General features: G+C 39.3%; 1 protein-coding gene across 1 annotated transcript in view; it reads right to left on the bottom strand.

The window, feature by feature from the left end:
• Positions 1-4,016: 4,016 nt before the first annotated feature.
• Positions 4,017-23,525, bottom strand: part of MICAL2 (microtubule associated monooxygenase, calponin and LIM domain containing 2) — a 208,706-nt gene continuing 189,197 nt past the window's right edge. The window contains exons 34-39 of the mRNA XM_063437516.1: positions 18,696-18,793; positions 16,081-16,173; positions 15,674-15,767; positions 8,057-8,156; positions 5,455-5,528; positions 4,017-4,610 (exon numbers count right to left, since the gene is read on the bottom strand). Coding sequence (XP_063293586.1) covers positions 4,444-4,610; positions 5,455-5,528; positions 8,057-8,156; positions 15,674-15,767; positions 16,081-16,173; positions 18,696-18,793 — 626 coding nt within the window. The 3' untranslated portion in view covers positions 4,017-4,443. The remainder of the gene's footprint in view (positions 4,611-5,454; positions 5,529-8,056; positions 8,157-15,673; positions 15,768-16,080; positions 16,174-18,695; positions 18,794-23,525) is intronic.

Here is a 23,525-nt window from a genome sequence, read left to right as displayed (position 1 = left end):
TCATATCGAAACTCTCAGCATAGAACACTGTATACAGGGTGTTTCAAAATGATGGACCCAAACTCAAAGCAGTATGTTTCATGATGGTAACATGTTAGAGTTACACCAAAAGTTACAAATGGTTTATTGAGTTATCAAGTTTTACTAACCATTTTATAAATGCTCTATATAGCCTCCACCTGCTTTATGGAGAACATCGAGATTAAAGTTGAATTTGTCCCAAACCTCTCTCAACGTTTCTTCTTTCACTGAAGTCATCGTTGCCTGATTCTGTTTTTGAGGTCATCCAGATTAGTCGCTAATGGTGGCACAAAAAGACGTTCTTTGACGTATCCCCACAAGATAAAGTTGCAAGGTGTAATGTCTGGAGATCTTGGGTGCCAAAAGTATAGGCGCCAAGTCTTGGGGTTCCGTGCGACGTATTGAATGTTGAGGCAGTGTCTGAATAAAATTGTTGCACCAATGAGAAAATGTTATCCGCCAACATGAAAATTCTTTTCACATAGGCAGATTAATGCCAAAACGCTGTTTTAACGCACGCTAAATGTGGCGGTGCTCTGACTTGCTGAAAAATGAAGACATCGGAATCTTCATTAAGTTGTGGACAGAACAAGTTCTGCAGTATTTCAAGATACGTTTGCCACATATTTGTGTTTCCCTGGAAAAACAAATGGCCATAAAATTTTTTTTGATAAGCGGCACAAAACACGTTCACTTTCGGGGAATTACGCTCAATCGTTACAGTTTTGTGTGGATTCCGTAATCCACGTATGCGCACATTGTGACGGTTAACTTTACCACTTGAGTGAAATGAAGTGTTGCTTCATCACTAAAAATCTAAAGCGGTAAGAAGCTGTCGTCCTCCGTGTTCTGTAACATTGCATCACTGAATTCCATACACTTTCCTTTGTCACCTGAATAAGGAGCCTGTACCAGTTGCAACTGGTATAACCTCATGATTAAATTATTGCCTTAACACACACCAGACAGTCGTATAAGCTATCGCAAGTTCTCGGCTGGCACAACAAGGGAACTTGTGTGGGCTACCCCGAAAACTCTCTTGAATTCGTTTCACCTTTTCCTCTGAAGAGCATGGTCATCCTGTGCTCTTCCCTTTAGATCGGTGGTTCCCAACCAAGTCCTCAAGTACCCCCTACCAGTCCAGGATTTAGGGATTACCAAGTTGTGCCTAAGGTGTAATCCCTAAATCCTGGACTGGTAGGGGGTACTTGAGGACTGGGTTGGAAACCCCTGTTTTAGATAAACATGCTGTTTCCCCAAATTGTTGGTACTAATGTCTTTGGCAATGGTAGATCAATGCCAAAACGCCATTGAAACACTGCACCGCAATTACCGATTCAGTCTTGCTGAATTGCAGAACGCAAAACGCCTTGTGTTGTGCGGGTTGTGAATGTCTGAGGCTAGAGGCTGCTTGTGCGCTGGGAGATGCATCCAGCGGTAATCATTTGAAACTCTATGCCCCACCATTGCAAGTGGTAAGAGTTTCATTCATACGCGTGGTTCGTGGTTGAGATATAGTGATTTCAAATCGGAACTATTATTTTGAAACATCCTGTATAGTAAATTAACCATTTCATTTACTTGCTGATAGTAAAAATACAAATCTGCTTTGCTGAAAAAACATAAAAGAGCTTATTCACTAAATACCAATTCTTAGTAAACTGCAAAGAAAATTGGAAATTAAAGGCTAAAATATAAAATATTTGACTACAGCTGATTTTTTTTTTACAATTTTCCCAGAAGCATTTTTTTTCCAATCAGCTATTATCACCTAAATTTTGCAGTCTAGCTTTCAGATGACTACAATCTGTTTTTTAGCGTATAAACCCCATCAGCGCGGGGTTTTAAAAACGTCAGGAATAAATACGTTGACATGACGTCTGATGGGACCCATCTTGTTGAGTGGCAAAACGTGGGTTCTAGAGAGATCACTGGTTTCCATGCCTACACCATTAAAACATTGGAGAGAATGGCACTGTCATTTAATATGAATGAGCAGGTTGAGGGAATTTTATTTGAGAAAATGGACTTAAATAAACATAAATAAAGATACTGCAATGAAAGCAGGTGGGAGCTAGGCAGCATTATTTGGGATTTGGAAATACACTGCTTGATTTGAAAGATGCTTTAAGTCTCTTAAAAGAGCTGTGAATGTCTAAGACATTCACAGACATATTCTGTTACATTTAAAATATGGTACACGCTTTATAGACACAGGCAAGAATAGTGCACAACGACCCCTGATCTGCACCCCATAATAAGCAAATAAATAAGTATGGGTGACACTTCACTTCCAAATAGAATATGGGAAGACATACACACTGCGTAAAAATATTTCACCAGTAATAAACACGGTTACCTACTTTCTATGGTATTGTTCACCTAATTGGTCTACAGGAAACAAACGCTAGCACTAAAATAACTAAAACATAACACTTGCGGTAATAACATGAGGTAAAAAGATTCATGGTAAATATTTCTCAACTTAATTTTACGTCAGAGTTTAAAAGAGTTCTTTCACATAAATAAAAAAAAAAACCAAACATGTATGAACCTCAAGTCATATTGTTCAGAGAAGCGGTAAAAAATACATAATGCTCTATACTTATGCCCTGTTCCTTTATGTCACGCATTCTGCGGTGATGTCATTATTTGTAGTGATGTCATAATGAGTCAATTGGTCTCGATGACTTCACCCTTTCGCTCTGTGATAAAACAGTAACTGGACAACAGAACGAATAGTACGGCTAGTGATTAGGTTCCAATACTAAAGCTGTAGTTAGTCTGGCAAGACGTATACGAGTTTTTATATATTTATAGATCTAACTACTGAGATGAATTAATAGATGCATGATATTAGATTTTAATTGGACTTGGATTACAATACTGTCAATCTTGCAGGGTTTTTTTTCACTATGAATTTATTATATAAAACAAATCTCACAGTACTCGTACATATAGCAGCAATGGTTTGAAAAATACCCTTTCGACATTTTTTTTTTACACTTACAAATTACATCAAACGTTTGCCAAAAGCGCGCTGTGGAGAAGCTGTGTCCCAGCCTGCGCCTGAGCAGTTTCTGTCACAGCAGCGCTGGGACACGGAGAACAAATTAATGGGGTAACTGGAGCCGGAAACAATTTTAATTGCGTTTAAGGGATTATCATTTTATCAATAAGCAATATTTTTATGGCTGACACAAACATGATAATTCTTTTTAGAAATTTGAAAAAAAAATAATTAATTTGTGCCCCATTTTTTACCATTTTGTGCTTTGGAGTAAACTGATTAATTAGAAAAAAATATTTAGGTCAACTACTTACAAACTATGGACAATTAACTCAATTTTTAGAGAAATATGACTTAACCCCTTAAGGACACATGACATGTGTGACATGTCATGATTCCCTTCTATTCCAGAAGTTTGGTCCTTAAGGGGTTAAAATATGTAGAGTTTATCAATTCGGATGTAGGGATTGACTGGAAAATTACGTTTTTTGAGATTACATTTAGTTGCTGATATTTTACTAAACACTGAATTGCAGTGACCTAAAATAAAAAAATAAAAAATACTTGTAAAACTCGGGCAAAAATAGGTTTTCTAGAAAAAGATCTATAGTTGAAACTTGGCTATTTCAGCCTAAATGTAGTTATTTAATTTAACGTTTATTCCAATGGAGTGTTTGGTAAAACAGATGATTGTTATGAGTTGACAATAAGTAGAATTTGAGCTAAAATATCAGAATTTTAATATTTAATTCAGCATAGTTTTTCCAACTCGCTATTAGTGAGTCAGGGCCATATTTGTGTCTTGCTTGCCAGTAGGTTCACAATTATATGACACACCCTACCGACCCAAATCCTCCCCACTCTAGTAATCTGCCACAGTTAGGGCTGGTGATTGGAGAGACAGAAAGCATATCTACCCCTCCTTTAGACAGTAAAATAACCTAATTACAACATTAAACAGAGAGATCTCCAACAAAGCTTAATGTATATTTGTTGCATTGGGGTAAGAAAATTCTATCAAACAGGAAGCGGCTTACTGAAAATTCCAGCCCTGAGTTCAGTTAAACTCTTCTTTCAACGTAACGTCAAAGCTCCTGCAGCAAAACTGATAATCAGAACTTCTTAGCGCCTTTTGGCGCCTGTAAATGATTTTTAATATCTTTAGCACCTTTTGACGCCTGTAAGTGATTTTTAATATTTTCTCATAACGTTTCAAACTGGATAAAACCACAGTTACATCATTATGTCTCCCAGGTTTCTCCATTCCTTCTCCACATTGACTTACTCCACAAAAATGATCAACGCAACCTGGCTGGCAGTAGCTGACTCTCTCCAAACGCAACATCCGCAAACGGTCATAGATTTCTGCTTGATGGCTATTAACGTATTTACACAACCCTTTTTGTTCACGCTCATTTTGATATGATTGGGATATCACTCAATTTATTCTCTTCCGAGTTTTGTCGGAGTCTTTGTTCTTCAATTTGAGTCACAAGTTGATCTCTTTGCTCCACAACTCTCATCATCTCTGCAAAAATGATCTCTTCATCTGCGACGTCCTTCTCACTTTTCAAGGAAGCTGAGCAAAAAAACAGTACAGAAAACCAAGCAATTAGTCCCACTCTGGACGACAGAATCCTGCTAAATAGTTAAAGGAACACGATAGGGTCAGGAACACAAACACGCATTCCTGATCCTATAGTGTAAAAAACTCCATTTAGGTGGCTCGCCCCCTTAGCCCAATTAAAAAGGTAATAAGACTCACCTTATTTCCATCTTCATAAAAATGCCTGCATCGACAGACTATACTCACCAAAACACCTAGATTAAGCTGTAGTTGTTCTGGTGACTATAGTGTCCCTTTAATGACCTTTACTGCCAATTAAAGGGACACTTTAAGCACCATAACAACTTATAATCCTTGCACAGGTTATGGCGCAATAAGGCCCCTGGCCCCTTTGTCCTATGAAGATATAATGAAAAAGGCCGCGATTTTCTACTTATCCCCAAAATCTCTTCTGAGTAGGTCCTTATGGCATATAAGTCTCTACTATTGAAAACAATAGGAAAGCAAGGATGGCCTGATATCAGTTTATGAATGCTGTGAATTGCTTTAATAAAAAAGGTCTCAACCAGAGCACTGCGTGTCCCTTTACTATAAAAGCCTTCTTCTAGAAATAGGTATAGAAGTCTCTAGAACAGGGGTAGGCAACCTTCGGCATTCTAGATGTTGTGGACTACATCCCCCATAATGCTCTGACACCCATAATGCTGGCAAAGCATTATGGGAGGTGTAGTCCAAAATATCTGGAGTGCCAAAGGTTGCCTATACCTGCTCTAGAAACAGACCATTATTATAACATCCCTGTATCATGCTATCCTATAGATCCCATATTTACAATATTTATATGACAGATACGTACGTTCAATAACCATCTTCTCTCGCAGGGTCTGCTCCAGCCTCGCGTGTTGGTCTTCTAAATCCAACTCTTTAGCTCTGAGGAATATATGATATAACAAACATATTAATAGAAAGCACATACACAACAAGCCTTTAAAATATTCCATGTAACACCAATATAGTAAACTCAGTCAAGGATGGTTTACATAGTAGAGCAAAACAGGAAAGTTTCATTTCATTTTTGTTGGGTTTTTTATTTGTGTGTTGTTTTTTTTTTTCGCTTTTTAGGATACTTACAAAAAATATAGAGAAATATGTTCAATAAAAGACCACGTCTAGTATATACTAATAATAGCATTGAGGAAGGCCCTATCTAGGGCTGAAACGCGTTTGCCTACTACTGGACTTTTATTGGGAATTTCCTGTTGGCTGTATTTTTTATTGTTTATATGCTTTGGTATTCTCACTGCTCTTACTTTTTGGCCATAATTGCGGTGCAATACTGTGCAATATTCTACTTTAATACCTGCCTTATCTTTGTCCCTATATATAATATTTGTATTATTATATTTAATACATTTGCATTTATATTCCTATTCGTGGACATCGAGTTCTTCACCAGAAGCTTACCGAGAGCCTGGACAGGCACCCAAGGGTGATGTACATAGAGCCTATGAGGCTCCATCTTTGTGAGTTCATTCCTCATATATTATAGACCACTTATGTTTTACTGTATGGAAAGCACTATGTATATTCCATTTGTTTTTCAGATGTAACCACAGTACCTATATCTACAATAGGTGGTATATTTATTTATATATTGTACCTTCTAGTGTGTGAATTTATTTATACTCTAATAATAGCATATACACTGATCAGCCACAACATTAAAAACCTCCTGGCTAATATCATGTAGGTTCCTCTGTGCTGCCAAAACAACTCTGATGCACTGAGGCATGGACTCCACAAGACCTCTGAATGGGTCTGCAACAATCTCTAGGTAGGCGGTACATTTCAAGAGTAACAGTCACATGAATGCCAAGGTTTCACAGCAGAACATTGCCCAGAGCAACCTTCTTCCCAAAGTTTATTGGTCAGCCATCTCTTTCCATGTAAGCAACACATAAACACCCGACCATCCACCTGATCTAAGAGAAAACGTGATTCATCAGATAAGGCAACCTTCTTCCATTGCTCATTGGTCCAGTTCTGATGTTCACGCCCTCATTAAAGGAGCTTATGTCAGTGGACAGGTATCATCATGGGCACTCTGACCGGTCAGCCCCATACGCCGCAAATTGCAATGCACTGTGTGTTTGACACCTTTCTATCGTGGCTGGTTTTTTAGAACTTTGAGCTACCATAGCTCTTCGGTGTGATTGGGCCAGGCTGGCTAGCCTTCACTTCCCACGTGCATCAATGAGCCTTGGGCTCCCATGATCTTGACGCCGGTTTACCAGTTGTCTGTCCTTGCAGCACTTTTGGTAGTACTAACCATTGCTCTGATCCAGTGGTCTAGCCATCACTATTTGGCCCTTGTCAAAGTCACTCAGATTTTTTTTGTTTGACCATTTTTCTAAATGTCAACACATGAAATTCAACAATTGACTGTTCACTTGCTGCCTACTCTATTCCACCCCTTGACAGGTGCCATTGTAACGATATAGTCAATGTTATTCACTTCACATGTCAGTGGTTTTAATGTTGTGGATGATCAGTGTTTAATATCAATGCATTTAATCAGGAAAGGGACATTTACAGAGTGATTCACTAACTTGAGAATTGAAAGTGAATTTCAAATTTAAAGCCAAAAAGTCAAACTAGAAAAATTTTCAAAGTCTGCTATGCTTCCAGTTTGGCTACTTTGGCTATAAATTTGAAAACTAAGTTTGTGGTCACTCTGAATTCCTGATAATTCTCACTTAATAAATAACCGTGGTGGAGTTTTTCTAGTTTCTTGACATGTCCTCAGGTCTACATGTTATTGTTGCCCAACTTAACCACAGTTTTTATATAGAGTTTGAAAGCTGACTAGATATTGTCAGATATCAAATCTGTGAGTCTGATAAACTGCGGCTGGAGTCCTATACCCTAAGCTATCTCACTTCCATCTATGGTGGGAGCTTGGAACCTTCCAAAGGCTCAGGCACTGACTCCTGATCTTGTTCAAATTGTAAATCCTAAAATAAGATTAAACTTTCACTGATGTTTGCGATTCTCTTGCAAACTCAGAGATGTTTCTGTCATAAGTCCAACTCAGCTTGACATTTAAAAAAAATATATTTATTTTGTAGCTTTGAAAAAGAAAGATACATTGGTATTGATCATTTTTTATTTGTTTTTCATCAGCAGAATATGCACGTCCTAATTTATTACAGCTCCTGGGGTTGCGAAATCAAATAGTCGCCGGTGATTTGGTAATGCTTTTTCTAGTTCCCTATGCTAATGGAGATATGCTATGCAAGATGTAACGCATCAATTTAACAGAATAATGAGATCGGCATGCTGTAAGAAGCAGACTGGTGCATATCCCCAGCATTAATAGGTTCCTATATTTTCTGTGTTCTTCGATTCCCCCCCAAGGCGCCATTCTGCATACTGATGTAGACCGTACGCTAACTTACACGCACAAGAGCTCCGATTCATAACGACTCAATTTATTCCTTTGAAAGGCGACTTGAAACCATTCGTGGAGTAACTGGGCTTCATCCTGTGTGCCTGAATCTGTTAGAGAAATAAATCACGATAATGTATGTTAAAGTGTTTGCCTCCCGTATTATGCAACTGTTACACATTCACTACGCCTGGTGTTTGCAGGTAAGTCTTTTATTGCTAAAAAAAACCAAATAATCTTTTTTAGTGTGCTCCCTGCTCCAGCCTGGCGACCAGCGCAGTGTGTTCGAGAGGTGGGTGGAAAATCAAAGGGTTTTGGCAGATTGTTATTCTTTTAAAAAGAAGAAAATATAAAAAATGTAACATTCAGTGCAAACAACAAAAGCAAGTAAACAGGTCAGCTGTTGCTTTTATATATAACTGCAAATTATTCTTAAATCATAATTTAGGCTTATCAGCTAAATAGTGAATTGTGTAGAATTGACAGCGAATGGAATGTTTTAAGATAAGTAATCTGAACTGGATAAATGCTCAGTCCAAGTAATGACTTAAATTGGAAAAGTCTCTTCTCTGGATGTAGCGGTTCCTTTTCCCCTTTATCCCATTAAATGCTATTAACGTACTAACCGAGGCGAGTAATGAGGTGGAAAGTACAAAATACTCTTAAAGGGACACTCCATAACGCTAAAACACGGTAGCTTGCTGAAGTGCTTTATGTGTGAAAAGTGTCACTAGAGTGCTCAATAGAAATGGTCACTTTTATGAATTAACCTTGGTACACCCCCATGGCTGTCAATCAGACATCCTGACCTGTTATTTCCTGGTTTGGTTAGCCCAGTGGAGCTAAACTCAAGAGGCAGTAATTGCCCAGAGCACCTGCCTTGGAAAGACGTCTCATTGAGCTGAATTGGGAAGTCTTTGATTGGACAGCCACAGAAAGTCTGGGCGGGGTCAGAAGGGGGTAATAAAATGCATAATAAAATACATGCAGGTTTTCATTGGGATATATCCACTAAATAGTGATTTAAGAATATATATATATATATATATAGCGCCAGAAAACAAAAATCCTTGCACTCAAGCCAAATAGTAAATTCAAGCCAAAAATGGCTATTACTTGCCGGGTGCAAGTCTTCAGGGGAATGTAGTATATATAATAAACTGGAACTGCACTTTGATTTTGATGAAATAAAGACTGTATTGCATTGGAAGACCATGAGTGCAGTTCCAGTTTATTATATATATATATATATATATATATATATATATATATATATATATATAATTATTATTTTAAATATGGAGTAGAATGTTCCTTTAACTCTGTGGCACTTCCTTATCATAGCCACAAATGCACAAGTTATATCTCGTATTCACAGAGAACTGGGGTATTAGTGCATGTATGCTTGTCGTTTCTTTCATGGTTATGCACAATTAAATACATTTATATGGTGTGTTATGAATATGCAAGACAGCCTGGAACTCAACGCAAATTACAAAATAAAGCTGAATGTTAAATACATTTGCACAACCTATACAGTCAGGTCCATAAATATTGGGACATCGACACAATTCTAATCTTTTTGGCGCTATACACCAACACAATGGGTTTGAAATTAAAGATAAGATGTGCTTTAACTGCAGACTTTCAGCTTTAATTTGAGGGTATTTACATCCAAATCAGGTGAACGGTGTAGGAATTACAACAGTTTGTATATGTGCCTCCCACTTTTTGTTGGACCAAAAGTAATGGGACAGATTAACAGTCATACATCCAACTTTCACTTTTTAATACTTGGTTGCAAATCCTTTGCAGTCAATTACAGCCTGAAGTCTGGAACGTATAGTCATCACCAGGCGCTGGGTTTCAGCCCTGGTGATGCTCTGCCAGGCCTCTACTGCAACTGTCTTCAGTTCCTGCTTGTTCTTGAGGCATTTTCCCTTCAGTTTTGTCTTCATCAAGTGAAATGCATGCTCAATCGGATTCAGGTCAGGTGATTGACTTCGCCATTGCATAACATTCCACTTCTTTCCCTTAAAAAACTCTTTTGTTGCTTTTGCAGTATGCTTCTGGTCATTGTCCATCTGCACTGTGAAGCGGCGTCCAATGAGTTCTGAAGCATTTGGCTGAATATGAGCAGATAATATTGCCCGAAACACTTCAGAATTCATCCTGCTGCTTTTGTCAGCAGTCACATCATCAATAAATACAAGAGAACCAGTTCCATTGGCAGCCATACATGCCCACGCCATGACACTACCACCACCATGCTTCACTGATGAGGTGGTATGCATTGGATCATGAGCAGTTCCTTTCCTTCTCCATACTCTTCTCTTCCCATCACTCTGGTACAAGTTGATCTTGGTCTCATCTATTCATAGGATGTTGTTCCAGAACTGTGAAGGCTTTTTTAGATGTTGTTTGGCAAACTCTAATCTGGCCTTCCTGTTTTTGAGGCTCACCAATGGTTTACATCTTGTGGTGAACCCTCTGTATTCACTCTGGTGAAGTCTTCTCGTGATTGTTGACTTTGACACACATACACCTACCTCCTGGAGAGTGTTCTTGATCTGGCCAACTGTTGTGAAGGGTGTTTTCTTCACCAGGGAAAGAATTCTTCGGTCATCCACCACAGTTGTTTTCCGTGGTCTTCTGGGTCTTTTGGTGTTGCTGAGTTCACCGGTGTGTTCTTTCTTTTTAAGGATGTTCCAAACAGTTGATTTGGCCACACCTAATGTTTTTGCTATCTCTATGATGGGTTTGTTTTGTTTTTTCAGCCTAATGATGGCTTGCTTCACTGATAGTGACAGCTCTTTGGATCTCAAATTGAGAGTTGCCAGCAACAGATTCCAAATGCAAATAGCACACTTGAAATGAACTCTGGACCTTTTATCTGCTCCTTATAAATGGGACAATGAGGGAATAACACACACCTGGCCATGGAACAGCTGAGCAGCCAATTGTCCCATTACTTTTGGTCCCTTGAAAAGTGGGAGGCACATATACAAACTGTTGTAATTCCTACACCGTTCACCTGATTTGGATGTAAATACCCTCAAATTAAAGCTGAAAGTCTGCAGTTAAAGCAAATATTGTTCATTTCATTTCAAATCCATTGTGGTGGTTGCATAGAGCCAAAAAGATTAGAATTGTGTCCCAATATTTATCGACCTGACTGTATATAATGTTTAGTTGTCTATCGAGCCTTGCACAAATTTACATTAAAAAGTGTGTTCACTTGTTGCTTTGCTTCTCCACAGTTGTTTCACAAGTCAATTCACAATTAGTGCATTAATCTGATTCTATTGTAACTTGTAAGGGGAAACCAAGGTGATTCACGTCACACACAGATTTTATTACACACAAGATATCATTTTTAGCTTTCGACTCCTTGACTCCTACTCACTAGTAGCAACTTCTGAACTGCAACACTTAGGTCAGAATGATCTGATTTGGTAAATTCTCCGTCTTAGCTATAGTAACATATTGGTTATTTTAGTCTCTGTTTTGTCATTCAGATTTTAATATGCTATATTTCAGAGTTTAGTAAATAGCCCTTATTAAAAACACAAAATGGGACTCCAGCATCTGCTGGCACCCTGTGTACCAATGCTGCACTAATCTGGGGCAAACTTAGCTACCAGGCTACGGGTTTATTGACTAAACAGTGGGGAGAACAAAGCTGCCAGGCAAAACGTAGGCCATAAATTGCTGAGTTGGAATGAAGTCTTCTGCAGAGGTTTTCCCTGACAATAGCTAATTTGGTCTTAAAGGAACACTATACAAAACTAAATTCTTAATACTATAGTGCCCTCTGCCACACACTTCCTTCAGGTCCTCTCCCAGTGGCAAATAAAGGGTTAAAAACTTTTTTTGCCACTTTTTTTTGCCACTTTTTTTCACTTATCTGATTCCAGCTCTGATGTCCCTCAGCGCTGGGTCGTGCTCCTCCTCCAACGACGTCACTGCAATTCAGGAACCTAATGCATGTCTGTGGCTTGCACATGAAGCATTGAATCAATAGCTTCCTTTGTGGTTATTAAAGATGCTGGATGTCCTCCGTGGGCTGCTAGACAGTCACTAGAGGCAGTCTTACTCCTGCAATGTAAACAAGGCACTTCCTCTGAAACTGTAATGTTTGACATTGCAGGATTAAGGGGACAGGGACACTGCACCCTCACCACTTCAATGAGGTGAAGTGATCTGGGTGCCTATTCTGTCTCTTTAATGAAGTCAGCTGTATACACACCCCTGATCGCTGTGTTTAGTGAACAATAGACTTGTGCACAAATCCTGTTCACCTACGATGAATGAATCTGTTAAACTACGTCCGAATGAATTGATCCGTCCAGCATTTACATCATGGATGGATTCAGTCAGACGTAGATAAACAGGAATTTGACTTGTTTGTTGCTGGTGAAAAGGATTTGTGCACAATTCTAGAAAAACAATGCAATATGAGCTGCAACGCAAGAAGATCTCAAGGAAAAAATATCACAAATTTTACATTTTTTAGGATCACTGAAGTGTTTCTAGAATTTGTCACTTATTCTAATGTGAAAAATATAAAAATGAAACAATAGTAATATTGTCGATAACACAGAATGACATACAGGACTGACAAATGTTAATTCCAATTCCAGAAGACTCCAATATTCTGGAATACTGTGCACGATTAACTTCCCCTCCCGATGAACTAGATTGGATACATTGTCATCAACATGCATTTTCATCCTTTAAATGAATAACATCTACGACAAAGGATCCTTTCATTCCTTCTTCTATAATTATTAGAGGAGAATCGAGGGCCCGTCTCTCCATTTAGATATTCACAGCTCATTTCTTAGCTGTGATAATTTTCTAATTATCTTAACATTACCTACAGAGCAATTTGAAATGTATCACAAGAGATGTACCCGGCCTGATCTAATAAGCATTGAACAATCAGCTCTTTATAGATGGCTATCATAAAAAAAAGAATTAACCGTTTCTGCGGTATTAATTCACTTGGCTATTATCTATCGTGAGTGTAAAAGGACAATTAATAAGTGTCTCTGTCGGAGCCGTTGGATTTCTGGTAGAGTCTTTTTTTCAGTTTTTTCTTGGTGTTGGAAAAATCTGAAATTTTTAAACTGCAGTTTGTGAAGTGGTGGTATTAGTTTTATTTACAATAGAGGATCCTCTATGAAGTTTGTCAGTGTTTTCTGTGGGCTTTGTACAGTGATAAAGTGGGGAACAGTTAACCCCTGGAAGGAGAAATTTAGCAGATTGGAAAAGCATATTTATGGGAAGATTTTGGTAGAAAATATTATTCATTGCCATTTCAGAAAAAGCCAAAAGTCAATCCCATTTGTAACAAGTTTTGTATTTTTTATTTAGTTAAATACCTTTATTACAATTAAATAATGGTATAAATGACTAGCATGATGAACGGATCTGATAATGTCTTCTCTCTTGATACAGAACCGTGAATGCTAAAGAAAAACAGGTGAAAACAGACAATATATCATGGCTGGGATACTGGATAGCGCAGGAAGCAGTGACGATTCAAGATAGAAACCGACCATTTTTTTTAACTTTTGCCTAAATTTTAAAAGTATCCAGGGCCCTCTCTTTAAGATAATGAAATAAATGTTGAGTACTAGCAGTTGATAATTTGAGGGGTCACAACAAATTGTGATTGCGGTATGCGGTATAGCCCAGGGGGAGTTAATAAAAAGCCCAATACTTTACCTGCCGTCCCAAATGGACATCAACCACCTCTTTCCTTGACAATAAATGCTGAAACTATTATTATTATCATTAGTAATATTATTGTGCTATGGGTGGGTGAATCTCTGAATTTGCTTGGATATATCTCCAGAGACCATACTGCTGCGCTTACCACTGCCACTGTTGATACAGATAGGGTAGTAAATGTAAATCCATTGATAATGCAGTAGCAGAAAGACCAAATAATCCTAATTTGATTAGTATATGATTGGTTTTAAATAAAACACACTGTGGGTCCCATCATTATTCACACTGCCTGGGGCCCTGTTGCAGAGGTCACAGGAGTCAAAACATCCTATTAATCTGTTTGGAGTGGGCGGACCAGTCCTCGGATGTTAACGGACTATAGGAGTTTAGATAACTGGGATGATAAACACACAATGGGACATGTATCAATCCTAGTGAGAAAAATAGGAGAGATATTGTAACATTATATACTAGATAATAAAATTAAAATGTGGTTCTTGCCAGATGTATAGAGTGTTATATAGAGTGTTATAAATGAATATGTTTTATGAGTGGAAACAGTCACTGCTTTGGGCAAACCTGGCTACAATGAGGCCCCGATGACCCCTACTCAGATTTGCTATTTTTTAAGCAGGTAACACTCACAGGCCCCCTCTCATTATATGAGAGCACTGTGGACCCCACCATATTTTCATCTATTTCTTTTTTTAATCTATCATTGTTTATTTTAGTGCTAAGGCAGAGGGCAGTGCTTTTGCGGTCTTAGCTGCAACACTGAAAAAGCCGATCACCTTTTCTCCCAAGCTGCATCGGTCTTGTGGCGGCTGGGCTAGCCAGGCTCCTCCTCCATGGCTGATGTAATCAATCTTGATGATCTCAGCCAATCCAATGCTTTTCCATACGAAAGCACTAGAGGTGTATTGCGTATGTGCGGCAAAACACCTTGCTGCGCCAGTTCAGCATCTCCTCATAATTATACATTGAATCAATGCATCTCTATGGGGAACGCTGAACACCTCCTTGCAGAGCGTGGAGATGCTGAATGTCAGTGGTGCACATTGTGCAGCACTGGACTAAGAAGCACTTCTAGTGGCCATCTGAGTGACCATCTCTGAAAAGGCAGTGTTTACCGTTCACAGCCTCAGACACCCTTATTATTATTATTATTATTATTATCGGCATTTATATAGCGCCAATACATTCCATGGTGCTTCAGAGGGGGAGATTGAACAATAAATTAGACAATTACAAAAACTTACAGGAACAATAGGTTGAAGAGGACCCTGCTTAAATGAGCTTACAGTCTAGAGCAGGGATAGGCAACCATTGACACCGTTTTCAATCTAAATCGTACAAAAGTTGGGATCTGGTTTTAGCCAACACAGGATTTTTTTGAGGTCGATGGCACAGTAGCTTGTTAGACTCTCTGATTCTACTTCTCAGTTATTAGCGGAGGGAGAGACAAATTCATATTTTGATTCATACATCCGCGGAAAAAAGCTGGCTGTTCCTTTAAAAACATTGGGCTGTATAATTGACGGTTCAATGCTGTCATTAGTTTTATCAGATTTATTAAACTGTTCTAAAAATTATTTAAAAAAAAAAAAAGTTTTCTTTTTTGTAAATTATGCCAGTTCTCACAGAAATTTCCATTCAGAAGACCGCTAATATTAGAATAGCGGTAAAAGAAAAAAATTAAACAGAACAGAAAATGTGGCGGGGGGGAAGAATGATACAACTGTTGTATCGTTGGCAATTAGGTAGACTAAATTGCGCCAAACATTTGCCGAAAACTAAACGTGAAAACATTGGCAACACTTATAGATCTCTCCTAGTGTGTGCTTTTAAAATGGCGAGGTGGTCGGTGTAATTATAATACATTTTATACCTGATTCCCCTCGCAGAGCCTTCTCCAGTTTAACACCTTGAATCTCGAGTGCCCGTTGCCTTTCTTCCAATTCCTGCAGCTGACGTTGTATTGTCTATAGAATGAAAAATGAATATTTATTGCTAAAATCTTGCAAAGAAAGGTTGAAAAGATGCACATGCGTAGTTTAGAAAAAAAGATATCTCAGAGCATAAATTACAACATCTGAGCAGTTATAATCCACCTAAACATGTTCATCATTTGCATGTTGTTTGTTTGTTAATATTTTTTATATGCTTCTTGACATTATTGCAGAATATGTTGGCATGATATAAAACTTTGCTACAGGTTATGTTGGAGCAATTAGTAAACATTCCAGATTATTTTCCTGTTTTAATGATAATATTTGCTAAACATGGCATCTTTACCTGGGCTTTGTGGAGACGTTTCAGTTCCTCTTGTTTGGCTTTCTGTCGCGCTTCCTTTTCAATTTTTCTCCTGTCTTTTATCGCCCGTGTAGCCTGAAATGAGACAAATGTGAACAAAATATAGCTAGAAATATGAATTTCACCATCCATTTATGTAAGCAATCCATCTGCACTCACTAATCCTCGCAGCTAGCTCTATCGCAGCACCAAGCGAAGCCAAAACTTGATATAACGTAATTATTCTATAAAAATATCCCAGTGATTAAAGAGTTCAGTGATTTGAAGTGGTCATGGTGTCTGGAGTTTGTATGGTCAATATGTGCAGTGTGTAGCTATGATTTTAACCCTTATGCTACCAGAAGTTTAACTCCAACTCCTGCAGTGTTGTTGGGGAGTCATTAGCCAACTCGAGTTACAGGCTGGCTAATGTCAAATCTGTGTAAATTTGCGGGCAGCTGACACTCTCAGCAACTAAATTGGCTTTTGAATGGAAACCAAAGGGGACCCAGGTAAGAAGGAAAACTGTTACCAAATGGTTTGCCCCATTACCGGGGAACTCGGCCAGGGTTCTCCTGGCATCATAACCTCTACAATGGGCTGTTGTGGTTATGGTGCTTTGAGTAATCATTTAAGGCAAATTTCTGCTGGCACATTAGGGGGTCCAGCATTTAAGTCATATTGCTTGTAAGTGTGTAAGTCTATGGACATAAAGCAGGGGGCTCTCTGGACATCAAGCAAGGATCAATCCAGACATCAAGCAGTGGGCACTCCAGACATCAAGCAGGGGAGCTCTAAAGACAACAAGCAGTGGGCTCTTCAGACATCAAGCAGGGGTCATTCTGGACATTAAGCAGGCGTCAATCTGGCCATCAAGCAGGGGACTCTAGACATCAAGCAGGGGGCTTTCTGGACATCAAGCACAGGACTCTCCAGACATCAAGCAAGAAGCAATGCGGACATCAAGCATGGGTCATTCCGGACATCAAGAAGGGAGCTTTCCAGACATCAAGCAGGGGGCATCTCTGTAGTTCTCAACCCAGTCTTCAGAACATACACATTGTCTAGGTTTTACCAGTTTCCTCATTGGAACAGAATTGGGAAATGTATAAATACTGTCTATGTGCCTGGCTTGGGTCTCTTTAGAGACCAGATACTTGGATTTAATTTCACCAGTGTATATTATGGAGTCCTTAAATTCAGAAAGCGCAACCATAAATTACTCTTAAATAATACATGGGAAATAAGCTCTACCATGTAATGGAGTACACATTATGAACAGTAACTGGAGACACGGCACAGGTTACATTGTATCTTGATATGAAAATGCTGGCACCTAACAGGTTACTGGCTTATTTCAACGTCACCAAAATAGAGTGAAATACCAGAGATGCCGAACTTCTTGGACTTGTCGTTATTTCAAAAGCCATCCTCAAAGGTTAAATGCAAAATAAAGACTGTGTACTTCATAAGTACCGACACGATCCCTGTGTTGGATCTGCATCTTTCTGTGCCTTCAGATCTGCTTTAACTACTATTGTGCAGTGTGGCTCTTTGTGTTCTCCTCTCAGAGGATAACAGACAATGTTCTTCTGGTCTTCTATTGACAAAGTTATGTTCCACACACATACAAGTTGAATTCATAGAAATGTTTTTTGTTAATAAAAAGTACTTAAGACCCTGCCAAGGTCAGATGTAAGTCTAATCTTTCTAAAAAAAATTAAATTAATATATCACAAGCTGAATCCGACCTATTCTATTACACATTCCTGTCGCTCGAATCTGAGGGTTGTGCTTCAATAAGAACAGAAATACAATATTCATCAGTATGTTTCTTGTGAGACCTCGCAGGAACACCTTTCATTCATTTACAGAGAAATGCAGTGCATTGACCTCCGGCATACACACAAAGCATGAAGTATAATATTGCCGAGCATTATTGTAAAGTGTCGGCAGATACAATGTTTGGGGAAAATGATTGATCATTTCAATAAACACAAGTTCCGTAAATGGCTGAGCTCAGGGACAAATTGTTTGCTCGCTATGAGTTTTGAAAACAGGTGTCGCAAACAAACTTATATTGCAAATAACATGACAATCACAAAAAAAGGTTCACAAAATGGTTTTGTAAATTATCATCATACAGACCGCTGTATAGACTAAGGCCAAGCAAAACCCACCGCCATGGAGTGTGCATACTTCTTATGCCGAAGAAGGAATCTTCAGTGATACACATTTATAGATTAAAATCAATTTGTACTTTTTTCTTTCATCTTCTCCCGCCAGTGGTGGCCCTACGTTGGGTCCCATTGGGTCCAGATATAACAGCAGAAAGGCCAGAAAATGAAATTAAAGTGGGATAATAATGGAGGAGTGATGAAGAATATTAATTTGGGGCAATTTACAGAAACAGCTGCTGGGGCTGTGAAAGGGGTGATTGAAACTATAGGGGGGACACAAGAAAAATGATACTAAATGGGGATCGCTGAAATAGAGAATATCTACTAGGCTTGTAGAAGAATAAGATGTTTTGGTACAGTGGCCTTTTTTCGTCCTTGGGTTGCAGTATCACAAGGTCATGGGCCAACCATATTTGTAAAATACAACCTAAGGTTTACCTTGAATGATGAGGAGCTTTTAGATGTTGATTCTTCATCATCAGATGAGTTACAGCAATTCTCTGACATCGCCATCCTCCCACCTCTGGTCTGGTTCCCTGTAAGGATGAAATCACAGGCAGGTAAGTGGTGTTAATATATGCAGTATAAGTTCCCTATTGATGCACCTGATGCCACCATGCCCAGGTCCTGCAATCACTAGTTCTGCAACATGTGGGTTACTTTGTTGCATCAATGAAGTTTGTAAACAGTAATTACTAATTAGACTGCGCCATCGTTTATAGTCTCAATAAAGGGCAACATAATGGCTTAAAAAACGTATGTGGCATATTCGTATGGTCTTAAAAATCTCTGTACGAAGCTTACCACGCAGTGATTACAAAATGCAAACCAAAAAAAAATTCAAAGAAAAAAAAATCTGTGCCAACTTTTAAGCAAATTACCCTTATGTGGCTCAAAGCATCTGGCAGTGATCTTAAATATATGACATCTGTTCATTGTAAAATAACTGGCGTCGAGGTGTCTGCTGATACATAAAAAAAAACAAAAAACCCAACCAGAAGCAAAAAGATGTAGTGCGAGAAGGCTTATCAACATCCTATCCTCCATAAATATTTCATTCATTTACTCCAAACAAATGTGACATTTATTTTTTTTCTCTGATTTAAGGGCATTATCAAGTCGCTGAAGCCAATGATTAAAATGTCAGTATAGGAAGACAAGGGCATCCGTTTTAACAATGCATGAAATCACAGCGCGCAAACCCAGTTACTGGCCGCACTGAGAAGAGCCATTTGAAATGAGATTGAAAAGCAGAGAAGGATAATGTTAGAATTTGCCGTCGGCACATTGGCTATATTTTCATTTTTTATCATTTCACGGAGCGTATTAATAGTTTATCATGGCGTGCAGGATCCAATAGGTCAATGTTAATAATGGACAAATTATGTTCTTGCCTATGGGCGCTAGTGTGGCACAAAATCTACCCTTTAAGTGCCAACGGAAGTGCCACATGTGGACAAACGATAGAAAACGGGACCTTGTGTAAAGAAATGAGCGCAGCCTGTGTTCTTTATTTTTGAAACAATGTAACGGTTTTGGAAACTTCTTAGTTGAGGGAACAATATGAGGGCAGGGGGGGTGGGGGGTGCAATTTTGAATTGCTTGTCCCTCCTTGTTTAGAGTCAGGTTTACTGGAAATTCACTACAAAAATGTGTTAGATCACCCTTCCCTAACCTGCAATCCACTTCACTAACCTGCAATACAGTTCCCAGACATCCTCTTCTAAGCCGCTCGATCCGCCTCTGTTGAGGTCATTAGGCTTAGTGACTATATTGTCCAATCAAATGCTTCTCATTGAAAATCATTGTGGATTTGGTGCGCATGCACGGCAATCGCAAATTAAATGCTTCTAGCAGTCAAGAACTGAACCAGACTTGGAAGCACCATATAGTTTCTGCCAGGAAGACAGTGACTAGAGAAGGGGTGCCCAAAATTCTAAAGCCATACAAAGCATCATGGGAGTTGTAGTTCAACAACATATGGGTGTGACGGTGGTCACCATCACTGGGGGCTGAAGATGGACACTTTATGGAGGTCCCCAGATTACTCCTATGTTTTAGTCAACCTGTGCCCATTATAGGTACAGGGTGTGTAATGTTAGATATTCTCCTTCCCCCCATTTCCTTGTTGTTTTTGCAGAAGGGCATTGTCCCAATGTTCCAGAGACCCCTTTCATCTGTTGTATATTATTATATATGTTTTAGGAGTTTTCTTGTGCTATAGGAGATAATTGTGTTAGTGAGTCTTTGTGTATAAAAGGTAAACAGGAGGGAAGAAATGTGTTTATACTACAATAGCTATTGTGCAATGGATCTTGGTGTCAGGCAGTTATGGACTCTTGACCCAATTCTGTCCTAGACACCAAGTTTTGTGTGATGACCCCCCCTGTTGTGATTACTCCTATTTAAACCTGTGGTTCACTGAATAAAGCAGCTCTACTTCACCCTTCACTAAGTCTTGGCTAGTGTTTGGGTGAGACAGCTATACGCTCTGCAGGAGAGAGTGATCACTTGGAGCTGTAACACAGAACCCTGTTCCAGGGTAGGAAACCTTGGATAGACCCCAGGCAAGCCGCGGCGGCTAGGGGCTGAAGCGCTATGGGTGTCCCGGTTCTAGCTAGGAAGCGTGCTTGGCAGAGGTACTCAGCTGGGGTACCAGGTGGTCCGTCACAATGGGGATCTACATTTTGAGCACCCCTGCACTAGAGGTTTGTTTAACTTTAAAATGACAATATTGTAATTTTCTCTAAAACAGCAATGTTTTTACATTGTGGGAGAAATCTCAAGGCCACTACCTATTGAGAAGAAGTTGTCTGGGTGATTGCAATGATCCTTTAATAACATAATGTTCTATTTGTAGAAGTCTTTCATTTGCTATCTTGTGTTTTTCCTTTCTGCATAAATATTGTATCTTTAGCGCACCCACCTTTTCTCACCTCTATTTGTCAAACTGACAACATTATTCTATTTCAATCAAAGCAACAGTCAGTTTTCAGGGATAGTGAACAAGATTTGGAGAATTTTACCAATTCGAATGTCAATATTTCAGAGTCAGGCAGAGGTTAATCTGCATAGCTGCATAATGAGCGTTAAGGAAGATATATTAAAATGGAATATTACCAAGCTCATGAAAACTGTTGAAGCATGGGAAATAAGAGTTTATACATTGGTTTAAAAAGCTGTAAGAGAGACGTTATAAGCAATACATTGTACAGGGTTATTACAGAACACAATGACAGATATGTTTTAAAGTGTCTTGTTCTGAAACTTGAAATGAAGATGTAAAAGGGAGACGTCACCGATGGAACGTGTCTGCGGGTTCCACCAGTTTCCATGGTAATTGCCCTACTTTTTGTACTTTGAACCATTTTTCAAAACACAACATTCTGATCAATATCGTCTATTGTTTCCCTGTTAATTTCTGCTGAATTTGCTTCCCTAAATCAAAAGAGGAATCCAGCATATGCTCCTGTTTGTAGACATTCCATCTATATTACACATTCTATCTATCTACAGATGCATTGGACATACCTCTTTTGACCAACAATTTTTTTTTACTTGCACAGTACTTACCTGCACCTGTTCCAGTTACCACTATGATTACATCTTGCTGGACACTGAATAATCTTTTTTTGCCACAACATAGCTATTGGGTGGATGCCAAAACATTAATTGTTTTAGTCATTTTATTTTGTTAAACTTGCTCATTTATGTTATATTTTTTCCTTTGTCTCTGGGACATCTGCAGCACTTATATTGCCAGCGCTGTATATCTGATAGGAAACATTTGGACTGTTTTTAATATAGATATTTATGTATGTATCAAATGCTAACAAACTGATCAACTTTCCCCTCCACTCTTAATATATAGCCTAATGTACTAAATTGTCCTGAATTGCCAAAGTACCGAATTTTGGAAGTGCCGAACCAAAAATGTTCCCCATGCACATCCCTACTGATGACTATAGTGTCCCTTTATAAAAAACACAAATAAGAGAAATCCCAATATGTAGCTCTTGCTCCCTGTGCCTATAGGGGAATCGGTCGTACATGTTTAATGAAGCCCAAAGAATGTAGCCCATGGAGCAGCACAGCTTAGTGGAATAGGGCCTTGACAGAGCTAAGAGGCGGGCATTCATAGTTAGTGTGTTTGGATTGGCTAGCTATCTGGGATGGGCAGGCTGATACATATAGGCAGGGCCGGATTTTCCTATAGGCTAACTAGGCTTCAGCCTAGGGCCTCAAGATCAAGAGGGGCCTACATTCAAATTGTTAGCAAAATTAAAATTACACTATATGACCAGTGGCGTACTAAAGGGGGGGTCCGCCCCGGGTGCCACTTACTAGGGGGGTACCCGGGGCAGACTGCAATGCCCCTCCTGCCGCGATCGCCGAGACCGGCGGTCTGCAGCTCCGCAATGTGCAGAGCTGCAGATCATGGATCTCGCGTGCACTGCCCAATCAGAGCGTTGCCGCGGGTTACCAGGGACCCCACCGGACCACCAGGCAGCCCCCACTGGACCACCAGGGATTTAAGGTAATTTATTTTAGTCACCCCCCCTCCCTTCATAACCCCCTTCCCTCTCACAATCACCCCCCCCTCCTCATCACCCCCCTCCTCTCACAATCATCCCCCCATCTCCTCATCACCCCCTCCCTCTCACAATCACCCCCCCCTCCTCATCTTGACTTTTTTTTAAATTTATTATCCGTGCCACATTTTTTATAAAGGTTAGTACCAATCACAACAGGTTTCATTTAACATATTGATATATATCACAGTAATGATGTATTTTATTGTCTCTCATGTAATTTACAAACTTAAAAATGGGAGGTGAAAGGGCCTCATAAGTGGAATAGCCTAGGGCCTCTTTTCATCTAAATCCGGCCCTGCATATAGGTCAGCCATCTTACAATTTTCCCATTCTAATTTTCCCTTGTTTTTGTCCCTCCCACCCTCCTTGTTTTTGGTTAGGTTTGAGGTTATCCTTCGTCTGGTCACAGCGGCTTGGGGGCTTGCTAGGTTAATTGGGGGGTGAAATGGGTTGTTATTATGGATGTGTTTTAAAAGCTGGTATGTGGTTTAAAAGTTGGAATGGTAGGTTTCGAGCTGGCCTGTGGCTCAGAACCTGGGGGTGTAGGCGTATCTCAGTATACCCCTACATTGGCTCATTGGTATGGTAGGTTTCGAGCTGGCCTGTGGCTCAGAACCTGGGGGTTTAGTGGTATCTTGATATACCCCTACATTGGATTATTGGGACAAGTTGG

Source organism: Pelobates fuscus, chromosome 12 (assembly GCF_036172605.1).
Source record: "Pelobates fuscus isolate aPelFus1 chromosome 12, aPelFus1.pri, whole genome shotgun sequence".
NCBI lineage: Eukaryota > Metazoa > Chordata > Amphibia > Anura > Pelobatidae > Pelobates > Pelobates fuscus.
The sequence above is the reverse complement of the archived record's forward strand: the minus strand, read 5'-3'. Positions and strand labels throughout refer to the sequence as shown.